This window comes from Heliconius melpomene, chromosome 14 (genome assembly GCF_056956725.1).
Source record: "Heliconius melpomene rosina isolate 202511_hmr_F chromosome 14, ASM5695672v1, whole genome shotgun sequence".
In the NCBI taxonomy this organism is placed as follows: Eukaryota; Metazoa; Arthropoda; class Insecta; order Lepidoptera; family Nymphalidae; genus Heliconius; species Heliconius melpomene.
In genome coordinates, this window is record NC_140402.1 from 2,067,902 (window position 1) to 2,094,198 (window position 26,297).

Consider the following 26,297-nt stretch of genomic DNA (forward strand, 5'->3'; position numbering starts at 1 on the left):
TTGTACAAATATTTGTTTTACGATATGTTAATATTACTGTAACATTGTTTTAAGGTAAGTTTCAAGTTGATGATGTGTTAAGTAATTATTATTAATATTTGATATGTAGGGAATGTAGGTTCAAATCGATGGTGGGGTGATTTTAATGTTTGGTTATAGATAATGTTGAACGGAGTGTCTTATCACTAGGTTCTCTTGGCCCACCTAAATGCGGGTGGAGCTATAATTTTACTAAATTTATTATAGTTGTGTAATTCTAAAGACATTTTTTTTTATTTATTAGAAAACCTGATAACATTTAAGACATTTGCTTAGTGTCTTTTTTCTCCATATTATTATTATTATTTTCTGTATGTAATATGTTTTGTTTTTTTGTTTGCTCTAAAACTAAGGCTTGGTGATGCCTAAATGAGTTTTTTTGTAAAGCGGTCGATCACCCAACATGCAATTTCGTGCAAAAAATTATAATACTTACATAATTATTTGAAAACTTTCAAAGAGTATTTTTTTAGTACTTTAATAATATTTTCAAAATCAATTATACATTAATTTTAATATAAATTAGTTTTTATTATTAAATCTATTTTGGAATATAAAAAGTGAATAAATAAAAAATATTAAATAAATAAAATTTCAATTTATCTTCTATAGTTATATATTTTGTATCTTACATACTAATAGTTACACAAAATAGACTACTGTTAAAACATAATAAATACAGCGTGTTTTTTTTTGGCAAAATAGTCCTTACTGAACGTCTACTTATTAGCTATCTAAGTTAACGAAATATTACATAATATTTACAGTACTAGGCTTTTACCTACTTTGTACAAAGAATGACTAGATTTAAATTTATATAGGCATTGCAAATTTCAATGTTAAAATTATTTTCAAAAATAAAAATCGCACCGCCTTCTTTTAAATTATTTATCATTTAGTTATATTTATTCGAGTATGTACTACTAGAAAATAATGTTTCATATTTACAATTTAAACTTCTCATATTTGTCCAAAACATGAGATAAAAACAATGAAAAGAAATATCTGTAAAACAAACAGCCGTAAACACTACAGCCGAATGTATTATCAAAACATGTGATATAAAATCATTTTTTTAACGCTATTATTTTTATATTTACCTTACATTTAATTAGCGGACGAAATTCATAATATTTATTTAATGATTGTTATCATTTTAAAAACATGCTGTAGATAGATATTATATTTGCAGAATTTTGATTATTTCGCTTTTTTTACAAGAAACACTTATAAAAATACGTAATACCTGGTAACTACTTTCGCTTTGGTCATTCATATCCAACCAATACTGAGGCTCTAACAGAAAATACCCGTTGCGTGTACATTTTTAGTTTTCCCCCATTACGACACTACACTTCCAATAACCGCTCGAACACATTTAATAGTTATTTAAATAAAAGAACAAAATTTGTCCATCAGTGTGTCCATAGTAAAGTGGGCCTTAGAAACACACTTGTTTTAAAACATTCATCTAGCCCAATCGTCCGGCGGCCCTGCGCCCTGGTGCAGCGGCGAGAACGCACTCCGTCGGGGCTCAGCTTGGTTCTCTTGTGATCCGATTATAGATTCGATTGAAAAACCATTCCTGGATCTTTTACCACGAGTGTCTGTGGTCTCTGGGACTCGAGGAGGTAGAGGTACCGGCCGTAAGGCTGCCGGCGGCGGGCGAGGTAGAGACAGCAGCGGCGACGGCGGTAGGTAGCACGGTAAAGGTAAAAGCGGAGCATACGCTTCCCTCGCTAGCATCGCTACTACCGCGTGAGCGTGCTGTAGAGACGGAGCGGGACGCTTGTATCTCTTCCGACGGCGTAAGAAACTGCCGTTATCAAACATATCCTCAGCCAGCGGGTCCAACGTCCAATAATTCCCCTTCCCAGGGTTCCCGGGTTCCCTCGGGATCTTAATAAAACAGTCGTTAAGGCTCAAATTGTGACGGATGGAATTTTGCCACGCGGGAAACTTTTCGCGGTAATATGGAAATCTAGTCATAATAAACTCACAGATCCCGCTCAGCGTCAACTTTTTGTGTGGTGATTGTAGGATTGCCATCGTTATAAGCGCTATGTAGGAGTAGGGCGGCTTGATCAATTGTGATGAGGACTTCTGTTTGGGTTTCTTAGGCGAGCTGGGCTTGTCACTGGGACTGGATGCATCGTATCTCTCCGAATCACTCGACGGCGGCGGCAAATCCGGTGTATCTTCATCCACAGACACATAAGTATCATCCTGAGGATATTCTTCTCTATCATCTCTTAAATAGTGAGGCAAATAAAGCCTCGGAGGCGGCCTCAGGTCGAGCGGCAGATCACCCTCGATGATCATATCGCGGTACATGGTCAAGTCGTCTTCCATGCTCGCGCCGGGTCACATGTCTGGCGCGGCGCGGCTCGCACTGCAGCGGCGGCGGCGCGAGGGCCGGGCCGGAGCCCCGAGGCCCCGCCCCCGGGGGGTCTCCCACTCCACTCGTTTACGTTTCAGTAAACACAACAATTGTCGTTATTATTACTGCGGGTCGGGGCTTTGTGCATGAATTTCAGGCCGTTGACTAATAATTATTAGGCCTTATCCCTATCGATTTAACTTTGTTGCGGTATTTATTTTGTGTTGGTGGGATCTTTTACATTTTGTTGTCAGTTCATTTGTACTGTTTTGAGCCGATATGTTTTTATTGATTTTGTGGGAAAGTTTTGTTTTTTATTCTATGTTGATTTTGATATTTTTTTGTGTAGATTCTCATATGAAATGGTAAATATTTATTTTGAAAATATTTTTTTTTTCATACGTAACCATATGAGTTTTTCTATTTATTTGATTTAAATATATTTTTAATAATATTAATGCTTAATTTAAATATAATTGCTAAACTCCCAATATAAAAATATTCCTCAATTAATAAAATAAAAAAGTCCGAACATCACCCAAGAAAAATATTAATAAAATATAGAAATATAACGACAAAAATATTAAAAGGACCTAACAAAAACGAGGAAAAGCAACTGTTTACGGAGATACGTATAGAAAGATACTTTAATCCCACGCTAAAGGACTCCCATACTCCACCAATCTATTGAAAAAAAAATCTCATAAAGCGAATTCTAACACACAATTCAGGTATCTTCGTATAAAAAAATTCCCGTAAAAAATATCCTTAGCAATACGAGGCTGAGTGAAACCCTCGTGTGTGTTACCTACCAAAACATTTACCCCTCGGGCGTCAGAAGGAACCTGCAGGAGGGAGCGAGCACGGCGCCGGCTAGGTAGAGACGGAAGCTTGGAAGACCAATAGCAGAGCTATCCAACTAGGGCGGGGCCCCTCAAAGCTAACATGTCAGGGCGTGGCGATAGATCCTATTATCGTCTGGCAAGGCAAATAATATTTTGCGCAATGTACACATTGGCGAGGGGGGAGAGGGGGGGAGGTGGGTTTGGGTGGTACAGGGTGGTTGCTAATTTATTCTCAACTTCGGTTACGGCTTGTTTTTCAGCTTTGCGAGGCTGTTATTTAAATTGGACGGTACCAGTTATTTGTATGTAGCCGACTGTAGGCATTGTTGGCTGTAATGAAGGAATTTGCGTTTATTTATCGCTGCTTGGAAATTTTGGATCGCGCTTCCGGTTTGAGTTTTGTTTCTTTTTGTGTTAATTTAACTTGTTTCTGTTTTTGGGATGATTTTTTGGGTTTTGGTTGTTTGTTGTCTCTGTATTGGGTGTGGATGATATCATTTTAATTATGTTTTTTTGTATATTAGCTAATATAATGAAGAATTTAAAAGTAATATCGATGTGTTTCTTGAGAAAATGCATTAAAGTTTGATTTTGGATCTAAGTAGAAATTTTCGTTATATCAACATAAGCATCGAATATCTAATCGAATCAAAATTAAGATTATTACGCCTATTTAAACATAAATAACATGACGAACTATTTCTTTAAACATGTTTCCTATATATGACTTAATTCTATAAAGCTATAAAATAACAAAATAAAATATATTATTACATATTTTTCTTTTTTATTTGGTGTAAGAAGGGCACCTTTCCGTGAACTTTACTCTACAATATCAGTTGTAGGTAAAAGGAAACTGTAAAGGCAAAAGGGATAAACTTTCTTTCGTATACAATTGAGTTAGATATCATTTTGTGCGTCTGACGCTTTAAATATTCATGATATTTCTAGTTTAGAATTCTTTTTGCACTTTTGCTATAGTTGTTTCGTATATATATTTTTGTTAAATAATATTCTTTGGATAGTATGGTTTAGATATATTAAGAGAACTTTTCTCCCAGGATTTTAGTTTTAGAATAAAGATTTCGGCATTATTTCTCTTGAAATATTATAATAACTATATTTTTGTATAGTTAACAATGAATATATATTGATTTAGCGTAAAACAAGCGTCCAACGCAACAAATAAGACCGTTAGTGCCCCAATAATGCATATTTTTCAATTATTTTTCAAATTAAACAACTTTTTAAGTTAATTTCGACGATATATCATTAAAATAGCCCTCAAAATGATTATTTGATTGAAAATGGCACGTAATTCGTGTACAACTTGATAGGGACTACTAATAGCAATACTTAAATTGTTATAACAACCATTAAACATAGGGGAAGTCTTTATTACTAGTTTCAAACCCTTCCACTCCACAACATCTCAATTCAACTAAATTGTATTGTACTTCAATAACTAAATATTCTAATAATAATGTAAGAACTTTTTCAAAAAAATTCTACTTAATTATATATATTTTTTATGGTTTCTTACATTTTTTGATATGAATTGGGGCTTGTTGGTTGTCTTGAGGTAACAGCGTACGCGGTGTAGCGACTGACGTCTCGCAGTGAAAGGGACGAGCTGTATAATATTTGTGAAAATGTATGAAAAATATAATAAAAATCTAACATTACCTAATATATGTATATTAATACGCGAAAATATACAAATATATGTATATGAAATATATAACTGGCATTATAATGTAAACATACTCTATAATACAGATTAAACTTTAAATTCGCCAATAAACTTAAAATAAACATTTAATATTGCCTTCATTTTTATATATTTTTATGGAAATTCTTCAAAAACTCTCACAATTTTATACCATTCAAGCAAAAGGCAAGCAAAAAGAATTTAAGTATTATAAATATAACACTTTGCAGTCTACATAAATGTTTTGATACAACTTTCGCTTGCAAAGTTTCAACGGAGTCTTCTTTTGAGTATAATTATTTTTCTTTTATAATTTTATTAATATATATGTTTAAATAAACCTTTTAGACTTACAATAATAGATAATAATCATGGAGCAAAAATAGAAGATTCTTAAAGCTTTTGATTTTACGTAAGGTGTATGAGATTTGAGGCCCGTGGGTGGCGGGCAACGGCTGGATGCGAAGAGCTGAAGATCGAGCTCAGTGGCGTGCCTTTCGACAGGCCTATGTCCAGCAGTGGACGAGGACAGGCTGATGATGATGATGATGTATGATATTTGTAGATTCAAAATGTGTTTTTAGGAAAATAATTAGGGATTAATTCGGTTTGGATTATTGTTTTCGTATTGCCTGAACGTTGTTGACAACATACAGTTATAATTTTATACTTAGATATATTATTTAACTTTTTACTAGCTTCACCGTATTTCCATGGATAGATAGCGATGGCGTAAGTTAAAATGACAGATTCTTTTCTTTTTTACTAAAACAGATCACCTAGATAACTTTTAAGTATAAAAGTATGTGAAAAAATCTTGGACCTGAAAACCCATGAATTTTTACGAATTTAAACTTCAACTTATTCATGAATTTTGTAAAATAAACTCTGATTCTATAGGAAATTGGGTGAATAGGTATTCTAGACAATTGTCACAGTAGACCACTTCGGTAGACCACGACAACAACAGGCTTGATGCGGTCAAACACAAGCCTATTTTAGTATTTAAAAAAAAAAACAAAAAAATCACAAATAAACTGTGATTTTAATTTAGTGAGCGTGAAGCTATTTTAGTACTTAATTTTGCTAGTAAAATTACAATATCGTTTTATCGTACAGTATTTTTAATAAGCTTTTAAGTCCATTTTTAAGCAAAGCCTCTTTTGAAAGGCTTTGAATCCACATTTATCTCTATCGTTTATACTCCTTTTATATTTTTTTAAGCTTCACATTTTATCTCGCCCATAGCAGGGTAGGCAGAGGAAACCTGAGAATTTAATTTTAAAACACGCCAAGTTTCTGCTCAAATTCCGGAGGCAATGTATACTGGAGGCAGGCGTGTTGAGAGGCGTAACTCAACGCCGCGCTTTGCAAATGAAAATTTTAATATTTTATTTCCACGAGATTCAAACCCAAAACCTGCCTCGTTTACACACACACTCTTGTGCCCCTGCGCCAGAACTGGCCTCTATCCTTCAGTTAAGTTTAGTATAAAAAAAGTGCTTTAATAGAAAGAGTGAAGTGTTATTTTGTTGCCTAGACTTTACCATAATTATGTAAATTTTATGTAAAGTTAGTATATAGGATGTACATCACTGCCGTTCTTGAGATATCTTCTTTATTTTGTAAGACCCTTGAAATCAGGGGAAATACAGATTTTTATCATGTAAATACATGTAAAAAATAAGAAAATGAAAGTTATTTTTTCGCATAGCCGACAAAGGTAGCCTAGTGGTAAGCCACTCCGTTTAAAACTTACCGCCAGAATTCATTGTCTATTAATCTCAACGCGCAACGCTTTATTTGACAGAATGAGGATTGAATCTACGACCCTCGCGTTTACAATCAGATGCTGCCACTGCGCCAAAACGGCCTCGGCATTGTTATTAAGATTTGAACTTTAAAAAATTCTATAGAGTAAGTATAGTACAACATGCATATATAAGGGATGCTTGGAGTTTTAAAATTCTAAATCAATTCAATTTGCTGCGTAGGAATTGATGCAAATGATTTCTTTTTAGCCTGTAAGCAGTAAGTGGAGTAAGTCTTGAGCAATTACTCCATTAAATTTAAGACATTGTACATAAAATTTGGATTCTAACGTCGCATTCTATCAATTGGACCATAGAAGACCATAGATCTTGTTCTAATATTATTTTCTGATAAATAATATTCGGAGGAACACAAGGGTGCGACTGTAAAGGAGATGGTTATAGGTTCGATTCCCACTCAGGGAATGAAATATTTAATGTTTTCATTTTCACTCAACTCTGGTGTCAACTCCTCGAGAATTCGAAAAAAAACAGCCTCTGCCTACCAACCTACCCAATAAGAGAATTAAACATTCTCAGTAAAGTAAACCGCAGTAATTAAAATAACAAAATCATCTCATATATAACAAACATTGCCTTCATCATCATCATCATCAGCCTGTCCTCGTCCACTGCTGGACATAGGCCTAAACATAAAATTGCCTTAACAACTATAAATTACTTTAAAAAAATTGCAAAGACTTTCCTTCCCTATATACCCAATATACTAAGTTCAGGATGTGTCTTTAAGAATATTTGTAAATATTTTGTGAGTCAAAATTCAAATCCTCTCGCCTCCATTAGTACGTTAGGTAAACTCCGCTAAGAGTCTTACTTTGAAACTTTCTTAGAACTTACTTTGTAACATCGTTTTGAATATTCAACGGAATTTCTTATAATATAAAAAGCTAATATATTTCAATAATGTATATTTTACACTAATTCTGTCTTAGAAGTCGTTGTAGGACAGCGTTTGTAAACGCGATGGTTACGGGTTCAATTCCCACATGGGGGAGTAAATAATTAATATATATATATATATAATAAGATCAAACGCAGCATTAAGCCGCTCAGCAAACAATCATAACAACAAAAAAAAACAGTGGAAAATGGCAAAGGAATGGTCTTAAAGTTCCCTTATTTGGCCATGTTAATAATGATATATAAATTATTTTTATTACTCTGTACATGATACACATGTCGCGGCGTTGAGTGTCGGTTACACTCAACTCACGCAAGTGTCTTGACACTATATTCCTTCGGCCTATGCAGGATAACCGTATCCAGTTCCTCCTAAATGGAGAAACACAAAATGTTCCGAAAATTGTGTGGTGCGTGAGAAACGAAGTGTTTCCAGGTTCCAGGCTACCTTAACAGCACGTAAAACTAAAAAAATATTACCTATGTGGATTCGGAGTTGTGGGTTCGATTTTGGAATGAAATACTTTCATTTCCAACGCAAAGGCAGATGGAATCTGGAAACCAAGAAGCGTTGCGCAAAACTCGCCACACTTGCTAACAAGCGAGCAAGTGAAAATATTAAATAATTAATTACCTTCAATGGGAATCAAACTCACAATCTTACGCTTACAATCACACGCTTCCGTCCCTAAGCCACAACTAACCCCCTACCAACAAAATATAAAAACAAACATATTTGACGCATATTTATTATATATTGCTATATAAGTTTTTATACCTTTGAAAAACATCAAACGCCAGATTATCTCGAGCCACGGAGCCTCAAACTTGGAGGCTGTAGCCTGGAGCCTGGAGGTAATCCCTCAAAGTAACGGTGAGTGAGTGAGTGAGTGAGTCGCGCCGCAAACATTTCGATTTTAAAGATAACGACGCCTATGTAATATGTATGCGGACTCTACCAGATTATCCTTTCACTGTCAAAGCGTGCTTTAATATGGTAGTAGTTTAAAAAATTCTATATTTTATACGAGATTTTTTTTTTTTGTTTTGTTTCTTAAGTGATGGGTTTAGTTGAGTTAGATGGCTGTCGCAGGTTTCGTGATATAAGGAAGTCATTTTATTTTTTTATTTTGATAAAAAAGCTTTAAGTTTAAAAACTATAGTTTGTTTAAGAATTTTCTATGGATGACCCTAATGTGGCCAGAATATGTGACTGATATAATATTTTTTTCATTTTGTCATTGAACTCTCCTTTTTCATCTCATTTTTTTTTTTAAATTTTGTATAATAAAATTACTTTTTTAAATTAATGTTACTATAAACAAAATAAGTGTGATATATTCTTATTGGAGTTGCTTAGAGGATTGTCTGGATAATTTTAAAATAAATTTAAATTATATATCATTAAATAGATAAAACAGGTTAAGTGTAATAAATATATTAAAAATATTGTTATTTAAAGTAAATTAAAATACGCATGGGTCCCATGAAACTGTAATCGCGACACATCGTATGTTAGATTCGAGAAAATGAAACATTTAACGAGAGGAAGTGCAGTCTTTAGTTATACAAGTGTCGTAAACATCGTGGGAACGGAACATTAGGTTCCCTCTGCCTAGTCTCCTATGTACAGAATACAGCGCGAAGCTAAAAAATATATTAAAAGTAAAATCATGTTATCATAAAATATAAAACCATAGAACTAAGCTAGTACAAGCTTTACCTATTACCAACATAAGTATAAGTTATAACGATATTAAAACTCATACAATCACATAAAAATATAGTTGTTTAACGTCTAAGCACCATGTAAATAAGCGGACATGATAAAAACCATTTAAGTCTCATACGAAAAATGTAAAGAGGGCCCTTCACTTGTAAAAAGTACACAAAAAGTAGTTTTTTGTTTTGAAAATACATGTGGTGTTTTTGTGACTTGCAGCGCCCTCTATGAAAACGATATAAAGTTTTAATTATTTAATTCCCTTTGTAATAGCGCCATCTATTAAGATATAATCGAAACTTAAACATTTTCTATATTAGTTGTTTTAATATGTACCGCTAGATGGCGCTTATACAATGTAGTTTATTAACAGTGCTTGTCATAGATAGCGCTAAATTTATTTATAATAATAAAATTTGAAATGTATATTATTCAATATTAAACTTCACATATAAAAGAGTTCAATAAAGAAGAAAATTGCCTATAAATTTAATAAAGGTATTTATGAAAATAAGTAAACATTAGTTGATTTAAGTTGGGGCCGTCGTGGTGCAGCAGTCTGACTCTGACAGCAATTCCGAGGGTTCGTGGATTCAATTCCCACTCGGGGGGATGTAATTCAATAATTATTTTCGCTTACATGTTTTGGTCAAAAGATAAACCGCTTCGTTGAGCTCTGTCTCAACATGCAATTTTAGGAACATTGTGTTGAGAGTGGATTAGATAGAGAGGGTTTCACTTCCAACTATTTTAGTGGGTATCATGAATAAGATTATCAAGTAGCTGTTGTTCTTGTAACAAATTTGCGTATGAATTTTACTAAATTATTTTTATTTTTTTTTTGTGCTTCATGCTATATATATACTGCACAGGGGGTTAGGCAGAGGGAACCTGGCAATGTAATGTTAAGATATACCGTTCTCATCAAGACACTGTTGTTCCTTTCCATTGAAAATAAAATAATATTAATTTATATAACTTTTGACAACTGTATAAAAATTAAAGGAATCCAAAAAAAAAACATGAATGCAACATATTTAATTGAAATGACATATCCCGAAGTTTACATTCAAACAGAAAAGGTCTTTGAAAATGAAACCAATAATAAAAAAGTAAACATAAAAGGGACTAAAGGGTCCACAGGTGTCGGTACAAAGCTACCGATTACTACTGAAGCGGCATGCTTTCATATACACTTGGCTAAGTGTGAGAAGCACTTATAATAAAGTGTTCTGTACATTTGAAAAATATTATTGTAAATAATATGTAATGAGGGCCTCGTGTGGCGCAGTCTGAATGTAAGCTCGATATTTGTGGGTTGGATTTCCACACGGGAGAATCTGAAATCTGGAATTTATTAATTATTTTCATTTCTACGCTTCGGCATATATAGCGCGGCTTTGAGTTTTATCATTCAAAGAGTAAGAAATTGGCTTTCCGCCGCCGTAAGGAACAAAGTGTTTAACACAAGGTTCCCCTGCTAGGCGGGGGACTGAGGGAATAATTATTAGCATTTTTTTTGCTTTTTGTAATTTTTTGAATCGTCCATAGGAACAAGTGTTCATGGTTTATGACATAACGTTAAAATTAAATTGTGTAAAATAATTACTAATATTATTCTTTTTAACAGAATTTACCTCAATTGTTTCGTTAATAAACTAATTAGATATTCACTACTTGCTTTCTAAGCTGTGTATTTGTTGACTGTCCCATTTTAATTTAGGTAATATTGACTTGGTTCAATATTTCTACGCAGTCGTGATATAAAATAACGATTTGTCTAAAAAAATATTTCGAAAAAATGCGATTTTTCGGAAATAGCATGGAAAGTGAGTCATAACTAGGTTCTATATAATAATTAAAAATTAATTTGATATCCATATACCTAATCATTATGTTTGTATATAGTAATGGGACTGTTGACCGCTTAAACTTATTGTTACATTATTTTTTAGCTTCACGCTGTTTGCACATAGCGGGACAGACAGAAGCAACCTAAGAACCTAGTTTTGAACTTGAGACACTCCGTTCTTATCAAGAAATTTCAGTTCCCCACTTTGCACCAGATTATCGAAAGAAGCTTCGTTCCAGAACGAGGAATACAAATAACAATTATTTCATTTCATTTCCTCGAATGATTATTCAGTTGCTATAATTATTACTGTGAAATTTCATCTAAAACCATTTCGTGGGTTTTGCATAAAAATGGAACAAACATCCTAATAAATTTCACTTTCAATTATCAATATTTATAATATTTGTAAGATTTAACTCTATACAAAATAGTATATCAAATAATTATATTGAAATTTCTCTGCGGAACCCTGAAATCGCGATACGTAAGCTTGTCGGATCGCATCTACACGGTCGTCAGTAAATTGAAAAGGCGACGTTAAGCCAACCATAGCTAGTTTAATATTTTGTTGTGCGTAGTTCGGAAATTTCAACTGTGAAATTTAATAGATTTAAAAGAAATTTAGGTAACATTTTTATGACTTCATTTCGACACTTTGCGGTTATTTGAACAAACATGTTGGTGGAAAGAAATGTTTTAATAGATTAAACTTTTAAGCCTCCATGATTGGTAGTTGTGGATACTATTTTTTTTTTTTAAGTCTCACGCTATATCCTGTATATAGCAGGGTGGACAGAGCTTAACCATTATAGATAAAGTCTCGATTCAAAGCATTGTAACTTATAGCTGTACCGGGAGATTTCTTCGCTCTGGTGTCGAGACAAAGGGCGGCGTTGAGTACCGCCATTTAACACGCAATGCCTCCAGAATTCTAAAGAAAGTTTAGATCGGAGTGTCTTAACATTAGGTTCCCTCTGCATTTTTTATTTTAGTTATTTTAACACTGATAAAATCGATGACACATGAACAAATATTTGTTTCTACGTTACAATTGTTGGTTTAATTTTCGCTCTATATTATATTTGAATGATAGACTTCTTGAGGCTAATCGCGGCGCAGAGGTAGAAGCGTGTGACTATGAGGGCGACAGGTTGTGGGTTCGATTTCCAAACTGCTGCAATTTAATATTTTATTTCTACGCTCTGGGCTTGGGCTTCACCAAACAACACATTTAATGGACCTACATAGATACTATTAAGTACGGTGTGATTTACTGTGACTAATTTTGAATTTATAAAGAGGCCTCTGATTGAGTTCAATTAACTAGAAACTTAGAATCTGGAATTTGCTTTACACATCATTTTTAACAAAAATACTCAAACTAAACTACGCTTATTATAATTAATAAAACAACAATATAGTTAAGTATATTATTACAAATAAACTCATGTAACGTGAAGCGTAATTAATATTATATTTTTTATTATAAAAAAAAACAATTATTAACTGTCCATTTCTAATTGACTGGAACTGCTTAAATTAATTAAAATTACAGCTAAACTATTAAATACATTGTTTAGTAGCGATTAATTAATGTTATAATGTTAATTGTGTTTTTTTATTATCTTTCCGAACGCACCGGCAGTTCGTATCGTGGTTGTAGCCGCAGTCGGCGCGCGCATGCGCTGTGTGTTGACGTGTGTCATTGACAGTTCGTGCTCAGTCCGCTTTGACGTTTCGTAACGTTTATATAAATCATTTAACACCAAAATAATATTATTTAAAATAATAAATAAATAATTATTGGGAAAAATGGAGCGAAACGACCGCAAGCCTAACGCTCGTACCCATTCGATATCAATAGATCGTGATTCCAAATTTTTATTGCGAAAAGTGTTACTGGATTTTATGATACTATTTATTGGTAAGTTTTATTTTACGTATTTTGAAATATTGTAAGCTTTGTTTGTCGTTTATCTATTTGATCTATGATCTTGTATTTTATATGAGGCAATTTCCTCTTTACATTGATCATTGACATTGAAAACCTTTCAAGGCCAATCGGAATCAAAATATGAAGGTAAAAGTGGATTATTTAACTACATTTATTGACGTCAAAGTAAAAAAAATGTTTGTGGCAACGACAGTATTAATTTTTATCATCGTTGACAAAATATATTTCGCACAATAAACGATAACGCTAGTTGAAACTTATTTCGCTGTATTTATCGTATATCAGCATTGAATATACCTAGACAATGAGACATATGTTTTGTTATTTAAATATATGTACAGTGTATTATTTATTGCTGTGTTACTAAGATTAGTTTATGAATGAATTATAATTTAACATATAATAAAATTATTACAATTTGCTTAATTAAGTTATTTTTGGATTCTGTTTATTCAGAATTAAAAAATTAAATGTAACTCTATTCTAAATATGTAACAAAGTTAACTCACATTAGTGCGAATGTTCCCACTATATGCATACAGTGAGTGCATTCATATTCAAGTGCGTCCATTCATCATTGGCCTTCTCTTGTTGGGTACTCAGAAAGGCAACAAAATTAATTTGATAATCAACTGATAAGCTGTATGTGTCAAATTATTATTTTATTATATGAGAGTATTTTTTTGAATACACATATTGTTTAATTTATTTTTATATAGTAAGTTTAAATATTTTTAAAGGCTTGGGAAAGTACTATGTTTTTTTCACTTTTTTAAAAGACTTATTAAGAATAATAGAAACCACATTATCTGCATTGTAGTGTAATGTCCACTATAATATAGTTTCAGTTTCATGATTTTTCTCACATTGCACAGTAGACTGAAGGAAGTTATTGTTATGACACTCCTTTCTCCAATTTTCACTCAATTTTCAAGACATTACATACCTAATGATTGGCGGATCTGAACATATTGTCTTCTAAAACAGATAAATGGATATAGAGTTGGTTGTATTTAGTCTGTATCATTGCTTCATAAAAATATATTTTATAAATTTGTTGTAAGTTCGAAAGTATAATAATAAAAAGAAAGGCTTAACCACTTAACTATAATATTAAAGCATAAAAATTTTGATCCTTTTATTTTTTTTTATTAACATTTATTTACATAAAAATATTCCTAGCACAATTTTTCTTATGTAGGTAGAAAGATAATATTTATAGCTTTATAGGTAGTAAAAAGCTGCTGTAGCTTCCTTTTACGATAGATGAGATAGCTGAGAATTCATATAAATATAATTTTAATATATTATATTTAGATATTAATGATGAAATATTCTTTATTTCAAGTTTCATACAATGTATGTTATGATGCAACTAATGCTGAAAGTGCTTGTAATAAAATGAAACCTTGTAAATAGAATGGCTGCACATTCTTCATTTGATATTTATTGATTTTTAAAACATGAGCTACCACAGATAACAAATAGTGGAACTATTTTTATAATGTCAAATTCTACTTAAGTCTTAATATATTTTATCTATTGAAATGAAATGCTCCCATTTTTCCATATCACTAACAAGTTTCGTTAAATATGTAAATTTTGAGCTAAATATTTTACGTTCATACATTATTTACGCTTTTAAAAAATACACTAAATAACCTGTAATGATAAAAAAAATAATTAAAATTCCTCTTTTGCATTCACAACATATTATCTCGTCAATTTGAGCCCCAGATCAGAGCAATGAACGGATGTGAACGGTTGGTACAGTGAGCCAAACAAAGTGGCAGGTAATTGCGCTGCTGTCAAAACATCCGACCTGTCAGATTAACAGTATCCGTTAAAGAGGCCTTATACCATGTTGGTGTGATGGCCTGATATAGTACGGTTAACGAGTTGTGGCCGCCCCGAAAGTTGGCTGTAGATGTGGCGGCTGTGTAGATTTGATATGAGATTTTTTCTTTTTTTTGATTATTTGCTTCACGTATAAAATTCACGTGCAAAAGTTCAGAAAGCTTAATTTCAAGGCGATCACGAGTCACGACACTTCGACCGTACTGTACCATGTTGGCACGATAGCGTGAGACGTTGGTCTGGAAACTAAAAAGTAAAATGACAGCTCGTTTACCGCCAATTTCTCGTTATGTCATTTTTTTTGTGGAGCTAAATTATAGCTGTCATACTTTTTTCGGGCTGATTTTGTATTTTAATGATGGGGGTAACTATTAAATGCATTTCGAGTTTAATCTGGAAGACAGCGCACGATATTTTTCACGCAAAAAAAAATGTTAAATCTAACATTTTTGTGTAACAATCGTAATAAAATAATTCTTCATTAGGCTGTTCCTAAGCTCGTAGGTAAAAAGAAACTAATAAAAATAAATCATCATACCGTTCTCCACTTTCTTCACATTATAGGAACAATGCATGTCGGTACTCCAACACCATATTTTTTCTAAAAACAACAGAGTTTAATTTCTTCATAATTAAGCATTCTTCTAATGTCAAAAGAGATACATTTTTAGAAAACGTATAATAAAATTGAATTTAGCAGAATTCGAACTCGCACCTCCTATAAACGTCCAAGAAATAATCCTAAAAATTCCAAATTCCGGATTAAATTGTCATATTTGTTTCCACTTGTACTTACTTAACACTTAAATACTGGGCTCAGTTCTAAGTGGGTAAGATATTGAGAGTAATGCGTGTGATCCTCAAGCTCCAACACGCCCAGAACAATTAGCGGCATTATCAATGGTTTCACGTGATGCTTTTTTTTTATTTAAAAAAAAAAATATGGTTATTTTGTTTTTAAATTTTTGCAATATTTTTTTATGATACCTATTTATCAGTAATGTACAATTAAAGTGATTTATTTATATATAAAAGGTCGTAGAAATTATTCAATTAATAAAAAGATATTATTTTATGAACTTTTTGTTATTGTTTACGATTCATATGAAAAGATATTAAAATTAATCACTATAATATGTGAATTCGAATTACAGTTGAGGTAATAAAGTATTTAATATTTTTATTCCCTCGCTCTGGCAGCGAAGCAAAGTGCGGTGTTAAATAATGTGGCGGAAAGTGGGGAAAGGAAGTGTCTTAATGGGAACAGAGTGTCTTAACACTGAGTTCGTAGGTTCCTTCTGCCTATCCTGCTATTTGCAGGATGAAGCGTGAAGCCGAAAAAAAGTTAATTGATTGATGATGCAGTATAACTTCTATATACTTTTATTACTACTAAACTCAATTATACTCAAACGAGGGAAATTGTTCGATTACTATAATCAATTAATAATATTATCAAGCTTAAGACAAATGTAATAAATATGTTTACTAGAATTAATTACAAACCTAGTGCTTACACTCTCCGTCACCACTTTTATGTTCTATTTTCGAGACATTGTATTTTAAGCGGCGTCAACGCAGCGCTTTTGTCCACCAGAGCGAGAAAAGAGGATTATAATTTACTTAAATATAATCATTCCTTAATCCAGGGGTTCCCAACCTGTGCGCCGGGGCGCCCTAGTTCGCCAAAGAAAGTAAAAAGGTGCGCCGTGAGTTGATTCCTAAATCTGAAATCGGAAATAGTTTCTCAAAATCTTTAAGAAACTATGCGGAGATCACCAAGCTCAACCGTCACATTGAATTGACTAAGAACTGTCGTACTTATGTCTTAATTGTTATTTTCTCAAATAAATAAAACTCAATTTCATATTATGGATGTTTTAATTTTTGATCCTATTTGGGTGTAGGTATCTATTTCTTTCGACTGTTTTTTTTTCTAATAGCGAACTAGCTTGGGTAGGGCGCCGTCAAAAAATACCAAACTTGTAACTGCGCCGCGAGCTGAAAAAGGTTGGGAACCCCTGCCTTAATCTAATTGGGGATAGAATCCACAACCATCGCGCTTACAGTCAACTCTTATCCCACTACGTCATAGCTGCCAACATATTCATATTTTTGCAAATTATTCTATAGGACATTTAACTTTATCAATAGTAGGTAAGGTAAAAGGCGAAGTATGGTACCTATATGAATACCTAAACTTTATTAGTTCCCAAGCAATGAGCTCTTTAAATTTAGCACACGCTATCATCTGATATCTCATCAACCACTTGACACCATTCGTTTCTCATTGCGGTGTATGCTAAATTTTGCTCATACATTTTTATAAGGGTATTATTTTCATATGAAATCGAATTGTGGACCCTATCGAAAAAAACTATTTATTATATGTCTAGAACCTTATGTTTTATTAGTTTGATTCGGTTTGTCATGTTGTCATAGAGATAAGTAGTGAAAACTGCCGAAGAGAGATTTGCCACTACATTATATTGGTCTATTTGTTAGATACATTTCTTTTCTTTAACTTCATCCTGTATCTCGCACATAGAAGGGAAGGCTGCACATAGAAGCAAGTTCTCATTGCGACACTTCGTTGCGGTACTCAACGCCGCGCTTTATCTCGTTACCAGAGCAAGGAAAATGAAATATTTCATTACTTGACTGGCAATAGAACCCACAACCGTCGTGATTACAGCAGCACGCTTGAGCCCCTGCATCACGACGGTTTCATCTTTTAATTGAGATTAATAGTGAAAACTGCCGAAGAGAGATTTACTACTACATTATGTTCTATTTGTTAAAATACAATATAAAAGAAATCAATGGGTTGACTAATTTTTTACAATATATAATTGAAATATGAGTATTACCTAGATAAAATTATCCTGTGAAATATAATAGTACGTTAACAAATGTACAAATAGATGATACTATTAATTTCTATATCTTCAAAAAAACGTGATAAAATAAATTTGTTTTTAGTACGTAGTCAATATTTGAACCCGCTATCAGTTGCTATATCCGTACAACCTGATGCAATCTACATCTTATTAGCACTTCTAAACCGAACAGAGCACCCATTGTCGAAATTTCAAGGTAGTTTTAAATTTTTTTTTTCAACGTGACCGTTTTAGGTGATAATTTTTTTACTGAAAATAAATAGCGGAATGGAGAGTAAATATAGAGCAGATTATGGCCTTTTTAGATAAAATCAAAATAAGCCGTAACCGCTGTGCGTAGAAACGTGAAATTTGGACAGATGTTTACTTTTGTAATCTGGACATCCACTAAGAAGGGATTTTGGAAAATTTTTTACCCTAAAGGGGCGAAAAAGGGGTTGAAAGTTAGTATGGAAAAAAAGTTAAATCGGCACCGATTCTTATAAAATTTGAAATTCAGACTCTTAAAAGTGTTTAAATGAACACGTGTTTCATGGTTTTCTAAAATTCTTTCCATAAAGGTGCAAATAAGGGGTTGAAAGTTTGCATGGAAAAATTCTTAAATGGCCACCGATTTTTATAAAATTTGAAGGTTAGACTCTTAAAAATATTTCATTGAACACATGTTTCATGGTTTATTAGAATTCACCCCTAAATACGTAAGCGAAGCTGCGCGCGTCCGCTAGTATAATATAAAAAATATTCATTTAAAAATCCATTAAATCCAATCTAAAAAAATAAAAAAATGTAAACACACAGTTATATTATTATAGTTTTTTCTCTGGTAATCTGAGAACGGCGTTGAGTTCTGCCACTCACCACTCATAATCGGGCGAAAAGTGAGGAGTGTCTTAACTCTTAACACAGGGGTCATGGCAGTACCTATGTTGGAAACCCTACCTTTTGTAAATAAGCGTGAAACTTTATTCTTCACACTGTATCCCGAACATGGCAGGAGAGGCAGAAGAAGGTAGGACAGGTAGGAGAACCTGGGAACCTAGTGTTAAAAACCTTGCGTTTCTCGCTTTCCACCGAATTCTGAAGGCATTGGGTGTTGAATAGGGGAACTCAACGCCACGCTCTGCCTCTTTACCAAAATGAGAAAATGAAAACTTTAATTATTTCATTTCCTCAAGTGGTACATGAACCTACAACCTATCGCGTTCACAGTCGTAAGCTTGTACCACTGTGCCATAACTGGCTTGAATATAAATTTTAAATATATTGAAACGTATATAAATATTTCTACAATAAATATATAAACTCTACTTTACCATCAAAACGACTGTTGCAAGTGCATTTAGTATTCTTAAGGCCAGGGTCATGCCCATAACAGGCCAAGGGACGACCAGCACGAGGCTGTCATTAATTCAAAGTTGGTGCCATGTGAATAAATTATGAATTTAACTGATATACGAGACGGTTGCGTAGTAGGTTTTTTTTTTGTATATTGTTTTTTTTTTTTTAATTATTAAAATTGTTTGTTTGAACGTATTGGGATTGGAGTTTTGACGTAGTTTGATCGTGTGTATAACTTAATAGTAAGGGACATTTGTATGGTTTCCAAGAGGTGCGGGTTCGGATCCTGCTATGTTAATATTTTAATTTTTTTTTTTTAATAATTTTTCTTTCCTAAGCGTAGAATAATATTTGAATTGTCGATGGAACATATAGTTATGGGTTTATTACGGTTAAATTAGATACAATTCCCTAGTCTATTTAGAGAAAGTATGATATTGATACACCAGTACGTATTCCATGTCCTTTTATGAAAGCTTCCTTTATACATGATGCTACTAATACTATAATATAACAAGATTATTTTATATATTATCTTCAATTGATACCACCGGAGATATAAACGATGTCATCCTGTATGTGGGCTTTGTGCCCTATCTAGACCGATGACCAATTAAGTAAGGGAAGTTATATATCCTAGAATAGAATGGGTTCTATTCTGGTTGTTGCTATTTTTGTCTGGTTATTTGTTTGTTATTTATTTTTTTATAGCTATAGCTTCACGTTGTATCCCGCATATAGCAGGATAGGGAGAGGGAAACTAGTGTTAAGACACACCGTTCCCCAGTTTTCAATTGATTTCTCCGAATGGAAATCGAACCCACAACTGTTAACCTGTACCGCTGGGCCACGATGGCCTCAATATATATATTCATAACTTTATCTTACTATATATCGCTTTTACTTTCCAATATCCATTTATAAAAATATCTTTGGAACGATAGATAGCTGTAGTGATAATAAATTACCGTCAATTTGTTACAAAAAAGCATAGTAAAGAGTTCTATTTCTCTCCGTCCAAATATTTGAACACGCAACCATCGCGATGTTGTTTATTTAGATAATATATTTTTTTAATATAGCCAGATTTGAATCTGTGCCTCTTCAAGACCGTTCAAATTTAATATTTTTATTTCCTCGCACTGAACACGCTGCATGCCGGAAGAGTCTCGGGCGAAATCATCTACCAGATGGATTCCAAGCTCTAAAAGGAGAATTGGCAGACCAAAACGGAGATGGCGGGACGAGCTGGACCATTATAGGCCTGACTGGTGCTCAATAGCACTAAATAGACCGGAATGGAAGAAGTGGAGAGAGGCCTTTGCCCAACAATGGGATGATGTAGGCTAGGGAAAAAAAAAACTGAACACGCAATGTTGTAATGGTAACTTAACTAGGTTCCTAGGTTCCCTCTGCCTACCCTGCTATGTACGCACACAGTGTAAAACAAAATAAGGTTGCACAATTAAAGCTATCTAAAACTATTATCATCTTCGAACAGTATCACTTTTCGGTTTCGTAATTCGAAACACAAATGCATTCTCGAAAGCCTCTCTATCGGAATCGATTAAATCCAACTAGGTACAAATGGACCACCCACTGGTTATCAATCTATATGTTGATTGTTGATGTCTCGATTATCGGTGATGGTTGATGGTCAACAAATCGAATGGATCATGGTCAAATTGTAGTTGTGTAATGGTCATAGAAATTGTATTGCTAACAAGATAAACTATGGATTATGGGCCGTGGTCGGCGGTTTAAGTAGTGATGTGAAATTGTTGACTGAATTGAGATTTAAGTATTTAATTATTGATTGGTTTTTTTTGATAGTGATGGAAAAATAAAGATTTTTTTTAGTTTTTTTGATATCAATAAGTCATTTCACAAAAAAAATGTATAAATGTGTCTTTCTAAACAGTTTATTAATCTTTTTTTTGCTAATTTTATTAACTGAAACGTTTATTTCTTATCTTTTTCTCTATTGTTTTCCCTTACAAAAAAACAGCATATTTCACAAGAAAAATGAAATATTCTAACAACATTAGACCCTATGATAATTTCCATAACAATCTCCACTTAAGCTCCTAATAATAGAAGCCAGGGTAATCTCGAGGCATACCAAACTACTGGTTGCTATCAAACAAGCTTTACGCCACATTACCTTAACTATACTTACTCGCGTTAACTATAGACGGTAACGTAACGAGCATTGTTACTATACCTTGTACAGTATTTCTCACTGCAGTGACTGTACTGCACTGAACTGCACTGCAATTCAGTGATTGGCCCTAATAATGGCAGACTGTAGAGGAAGCGTCGAAATTATAACGTCCGCTATGCTATAATTGTGTAACTACTTGAAAATTGATCCGAACACTCGGTTATTGTTTTGTGTGAAGGAGGTATAATTTAACGGTTTTTTCTTAATGGGTGTGGAATGTCTTGACACTAGGTTCCCAGGTTCCCTCTGTGTGCCCTGCTATGTGCCTGTTAAAGCGAGAAGCTAAGAGAGAGCTCAAATTTTGAATTTAATGTCTTATTCTAGGTTTATTTGCTGTTTTATTTTGTAATAGAAATTAATACTTTTAACAGAAATAAGCAAGTAAGTAATAAAGTTCGGTCGTAGAAAGTGCCTTATAAATTAAATATTATATAGGTACTCATAATATTTGAAGGTGATTTTAAAAGTTTTCAGTCTTAATCAGCAAATTTGCAACATTTTTAAATAGCATTTTTTTAAATAGTAGGTTCATTTCTCTATAATATTAAAAAAAAATATGACATAAAATTATATACTCTAAAAAAAATTGATACAAGCAAAGCCGCCGCAAGCCAATAGTTAAGAAATAAAACCTATCACACTCTCGTATTTACAATCTACAAACAAAATTGACACGATAAAATGATTGAACATTCCCTTCACTAATTACTCAGCTGTAATCACGAATAATAAATCAACTTCAATATTTTATCTCCAGCTAATTAAATAAAAACAAGCACGAGTCGGGCTCGCTCACCGAGGGTTCCGTACAGAAATTAGAGTCTCGAGCTTTTTCTGAAATTCAAGCTTAGCTTAATAATTTTCAGATTGATTCCTGTGAATCTTGATTCCTTTAATAGTGTCGAAATACTCGTTACTTGAGATGTAAACGACCATATTTCTTTTTTTAACTTATTGTAGAAATATTATTTTCTCGGGAAATCAAGGGATAGATCATAGATCTGAGCATATGGCTTGAATTTCAATTCGATATTTCCAAGCGTTTCTGAGAAAAATGCTCTTGACAGACAGACAACAAAGTAATCTTATAAGGGTTCCTTTTTTTCCTTAAAAGGTACGGAACCCTAAAAACAAACCGCCATGTTCCATTCTAAGATGAAAATGATGGCTACAATAGATTTATTATTTCTTAATACCCCACGCCTACGTTTTGAATTTATCTTAGGTTTATCTTTTAATGATTTTAAGCCTTAAGACAATGATGTAGGGATACGCCGTAATTATAGTATCGCTGATAGTGAAGTAATGGCTGTAATTGCAAATAGTACGGACATAAATATTATTGGCAGACTATAAAACTTCAATGCTAACACTTATAGGGATTTATTATTGATGTTGTTTATGATCTTTAATATTATTTTTTTAGCTTCGCCCTGTTATTCTGTAATAGCAGGAAAATATTTCTTTCCCTCGAGAGGGAATCGTCGTCTAAAGGAAAGGTCTCAAAGGCCTGAAAGGATGGAAATTGGAGACTGGAGAGTCTTCCCTCTACCTACCCTGCTGTTCGCGGAATAAATCTGACTTAATTTCATTTTACATGTATTTCACACTATCACCTATTTTAAAATCAAACTGTTTTACCAATATTAAATTAAAGAAAATAAATACATTTTATAAAATATGTTGTTATATTTTATAAAATAAAGATGCATTGAAGAAGAGAAAGCAATTTATTTTATTGCTTTCAAATGTCTGCAGACAATTGTATCAAAATCCCATAAATCTCTCTATCATATAAGCCCATTGTTATAATAAGGACTAAGAACAATACCATATATACCTACAATGGTGGTTGTGAACCGTAGTAATTAATTACGAGCGATGCTATATAGACGTGTAGAGACGCCTCTGAGGATGTGGAGTTAAGTTACGTACACACTGATAAATAGTAATTGATAGTTGTATTTTATTTTATAGAAGCTTTTAATTGTAGAGGCCAGTCGTGGCCCAGGGGCAAAAGCGTGCCACTGTAAAGTAGGGAATGGATGTATCTTAATACGAGGTCTCCAGGTTTCTTCTGCCTTCTCTGCTATGTTTATGGTAATTTCTGCAAATATTTCTCGCAGCTTAACAGCTAAAAAGCTTGAAATTTTATCCGGCTCACACATTTTAGACATTCCTATATTAAAAATTATAAAGATTTTTTTTGGGAACCATAAAATTTAAACTTCCTTAGGTAGTATTATTTCACACTTCTAAAAAAAATTTTTTTTATTTATTTATTTTACCAAGAAAAAAAATTTTTGGAAACGTATAAATAATATGCCTTATTATTTTATAGTACCTACTAATTGGATAATACACTGTTAACCAGTGACTCCAAGTTATATAATCGTTTTAATTTAGATTACCATAACTGCCTCGTGAGTCATATTCGTGACTTACTTTGTATGGAACATGTCGAGAATTATTTAATTTGTAATTTCTATGCCTCCTAGACTTGGTTACAAATTCAACTTGGTTACGATTGTTGGTTTGTATTTTTCTTATAAGTAAGTTTACACTGTTTCCCGCACATTGCAGTTTAGGCAGAGGAAAACCTGAGTGCCTAGTATTAAGGAACTCTGTTCGTCGTTGAGACCCTTCGGTTTCCCACTTTTTCATCACGTTTGTATTATTAATTACCATGAATTTAATCATAACAAATTTTAAATACAAAAATGCAACTTTGAATTTTATTAGAACATACAAATTGACCACATAGGGTTTCCTTTCTAACCTCAAAACGTAAATTCTATCATATTCCTCTATATTTTTGTATTTTTCTTCTAAATGCCAGTACCATAGCCAGTTGGCAGTGTGAATGCCCTAGTAACACTCTAGTTTTAATGATCCTTTCTAACAACCACTACAGCCAAGTTGGATGATTTACGACGCTTTTACAGTCGCGTGAATGGAAATGTTGAATTAGACAGATATTCTTTTGTATGGAAAGAGATAAAAAAGACAGAAAGGAAGCTACTTTTTAAAAATTATATAGTACTATACAATTTTAAAAAAGTAGCTTACATTTGAGGAAGTAATAATTAACCTAACAAAGAGACATAAGTAAATACCAGAACTGAAAATTTGTAAAAACTTGTAGTATTAACCTTACCGTATATTATACGATTAATTTTCTTTAACATGCCGTGTTAGTTAGTATATGTAAAATCGTACAAGTTCGACTTGAAGCATTTTCTAGATTGAGTTAAAATTTGGATAACGACTACAGTTTTGATGACAATGAAATTACATTATAAGCAATATTGTTGTTAACACAAAATGGCCGCCATACCAAAATGGCGGATTCTAATTTTTTTGCAGAAACCATCTAATATTGATATTAAATGATCGATTTGTAAAATTAATAAAAACTGATTTTTAATATATCATCGCGCTAGGTTCCCTCTATGTACCCTACTATGCGGGAAAAAGTTTCAAGCGGAATATCCCAATGATGGTGCTATACTTACGAGAGCTCGTAAGTCGGCGGGTTCAAAAGTTTGATTAATTGACTTTTTTAATAGAGTGATTACATTTTGTTACATCCCTCTTTTTATAAGGCGCCAGTGTAATTAATAAGTCTGCGATGGCTTCGAACTGATCGACCTCGTTTTTTGTCCTATATTATATTAAAGAAATGTTTAAATGGTTAAAACTACTTATATTGTGAACATCAATTCATTAAAAATATATTTTTAGGAAACTTCTATGCCACAAAGATATAGATAAAGCAATGATTTATTTTTATTTCGTTGCTTAGTTTCAAAAACTTGAAAAGGGAAACTGTGTTTGAGTGTTATAACTCTAGGTTCCCTCTACTATTAGCAGAGTTTGCTACATGCTGAGTAGAAAGAACTCCCAAAAAAAGATTCGAACTCTCAACTATCGTATCAACTTAACCACGCGGCCACACGGCTATATTTATAAGTAATGCACTTACGCGTGCATTGGTCCACTTTCGGAACAACATAAATCATGAGTTTCGGAACAACTTTTTTACAACCGAAGATAAGTCATTATTGTAAATATCGTCCATCATGCTCTCCACTTCGAATGTAGGTGACCCCTGTTTGGATAACCACGATTTTTAACTTTCATATTAGGTATAGCTAGATAGGTATATGATAATAGTGATTGTTAAATATGACTTTTGATTCTGTAGAAAGTTTTTTTTATAGTATCCCGCGCACACCAGAGTAGGCAGAGAGAACCTAATGTTAAGACACTCCGTTCCCCAATTCAATATATATCCTACACATAACAAATAGAAGTAAGTATGCAGGGAAAACCTTTAGGATACCTGAGTTCCCCATTTGCCGCCGAATTCTGGAGACATTGCTTGTTGAGTGGCGGAACTTAACGCCACGCTTTGCTTTATTTCAGTATTTGATTTCCTCGAGTGCGAATCCAACTCACATTTTCACTCAAAAATTCATCCTTATCTTGAACATTTAGTAACTTAAAAATATAATTATATTTTTATGCAAAATCATAAAAAAAAAACAAAAGTAGCGCATAAACCCTTAGTTACTATACTTTTCCTTCTCAAATTCACATTAGAGGAAGGTCATTATGGAAACAAAATGCCAAATGTTCATTTTAAAGAGATTCCAAAACAAGCCTGGACTTGCATTCAACAATAATGGTAGTTCGTGTATACTCGTACTTGTATACAGTGTGTTCAAATAAAAACA

General features: G+C 33.0%; 2 protein-coding genes across 2 annotated transcripts in view; one reads left to right on the forward strand and one right to left on the reverse strand.

Moving 5' to 3' along the window:
- Positions 1–637: 637 nt before the first annotated feature.
- LOC146531886 (uncharacterized) lies at positions 638–2,432 on the reverse strand. Its single transcript, XM_085197628.1, has one exon. The coding sequence runs from the start codon at positions 2,389–2,391 to the stop codon at positions 1,507–1,509; it is 885 nt and encodes a 294-aa protein (XP_085053754.1). The 5' UTR covers positions 2,392–2,432; the 3' UTR covers positions 638–1,506.
- A 10,517-nt stretch (positions 2,433–12,949) lies between these two features.
- LOC146531887 (putative phosphatidate phosphatase) overlaps positions 12,950–26,297 on the forward strand; it is a 74,895-nt gene continuing 61,547 nt past the window's right edge. The window contains exon 1 of the mRNA XM_085197187.1: positions 12,950–13,209. Coding sequence (XP_085053313.1) covers positions 13,098–13,209 — 112 coding nt within the window. The 5' untranslated portion in view covers positions 12,950–13,097. The remainder of the gene's footprint in view (positions 13,210–26,297) is intronic.

Bases quoted from the DNA above. Each gene is read 5' to 3' on its own strand.
- LOC146531886 (XM_085197628.1), bottom strand. From the start codon at position 2,391: ATGGAAGACGACTTGACCATGTACCGCGATATGATCATCGAGGGTGAT.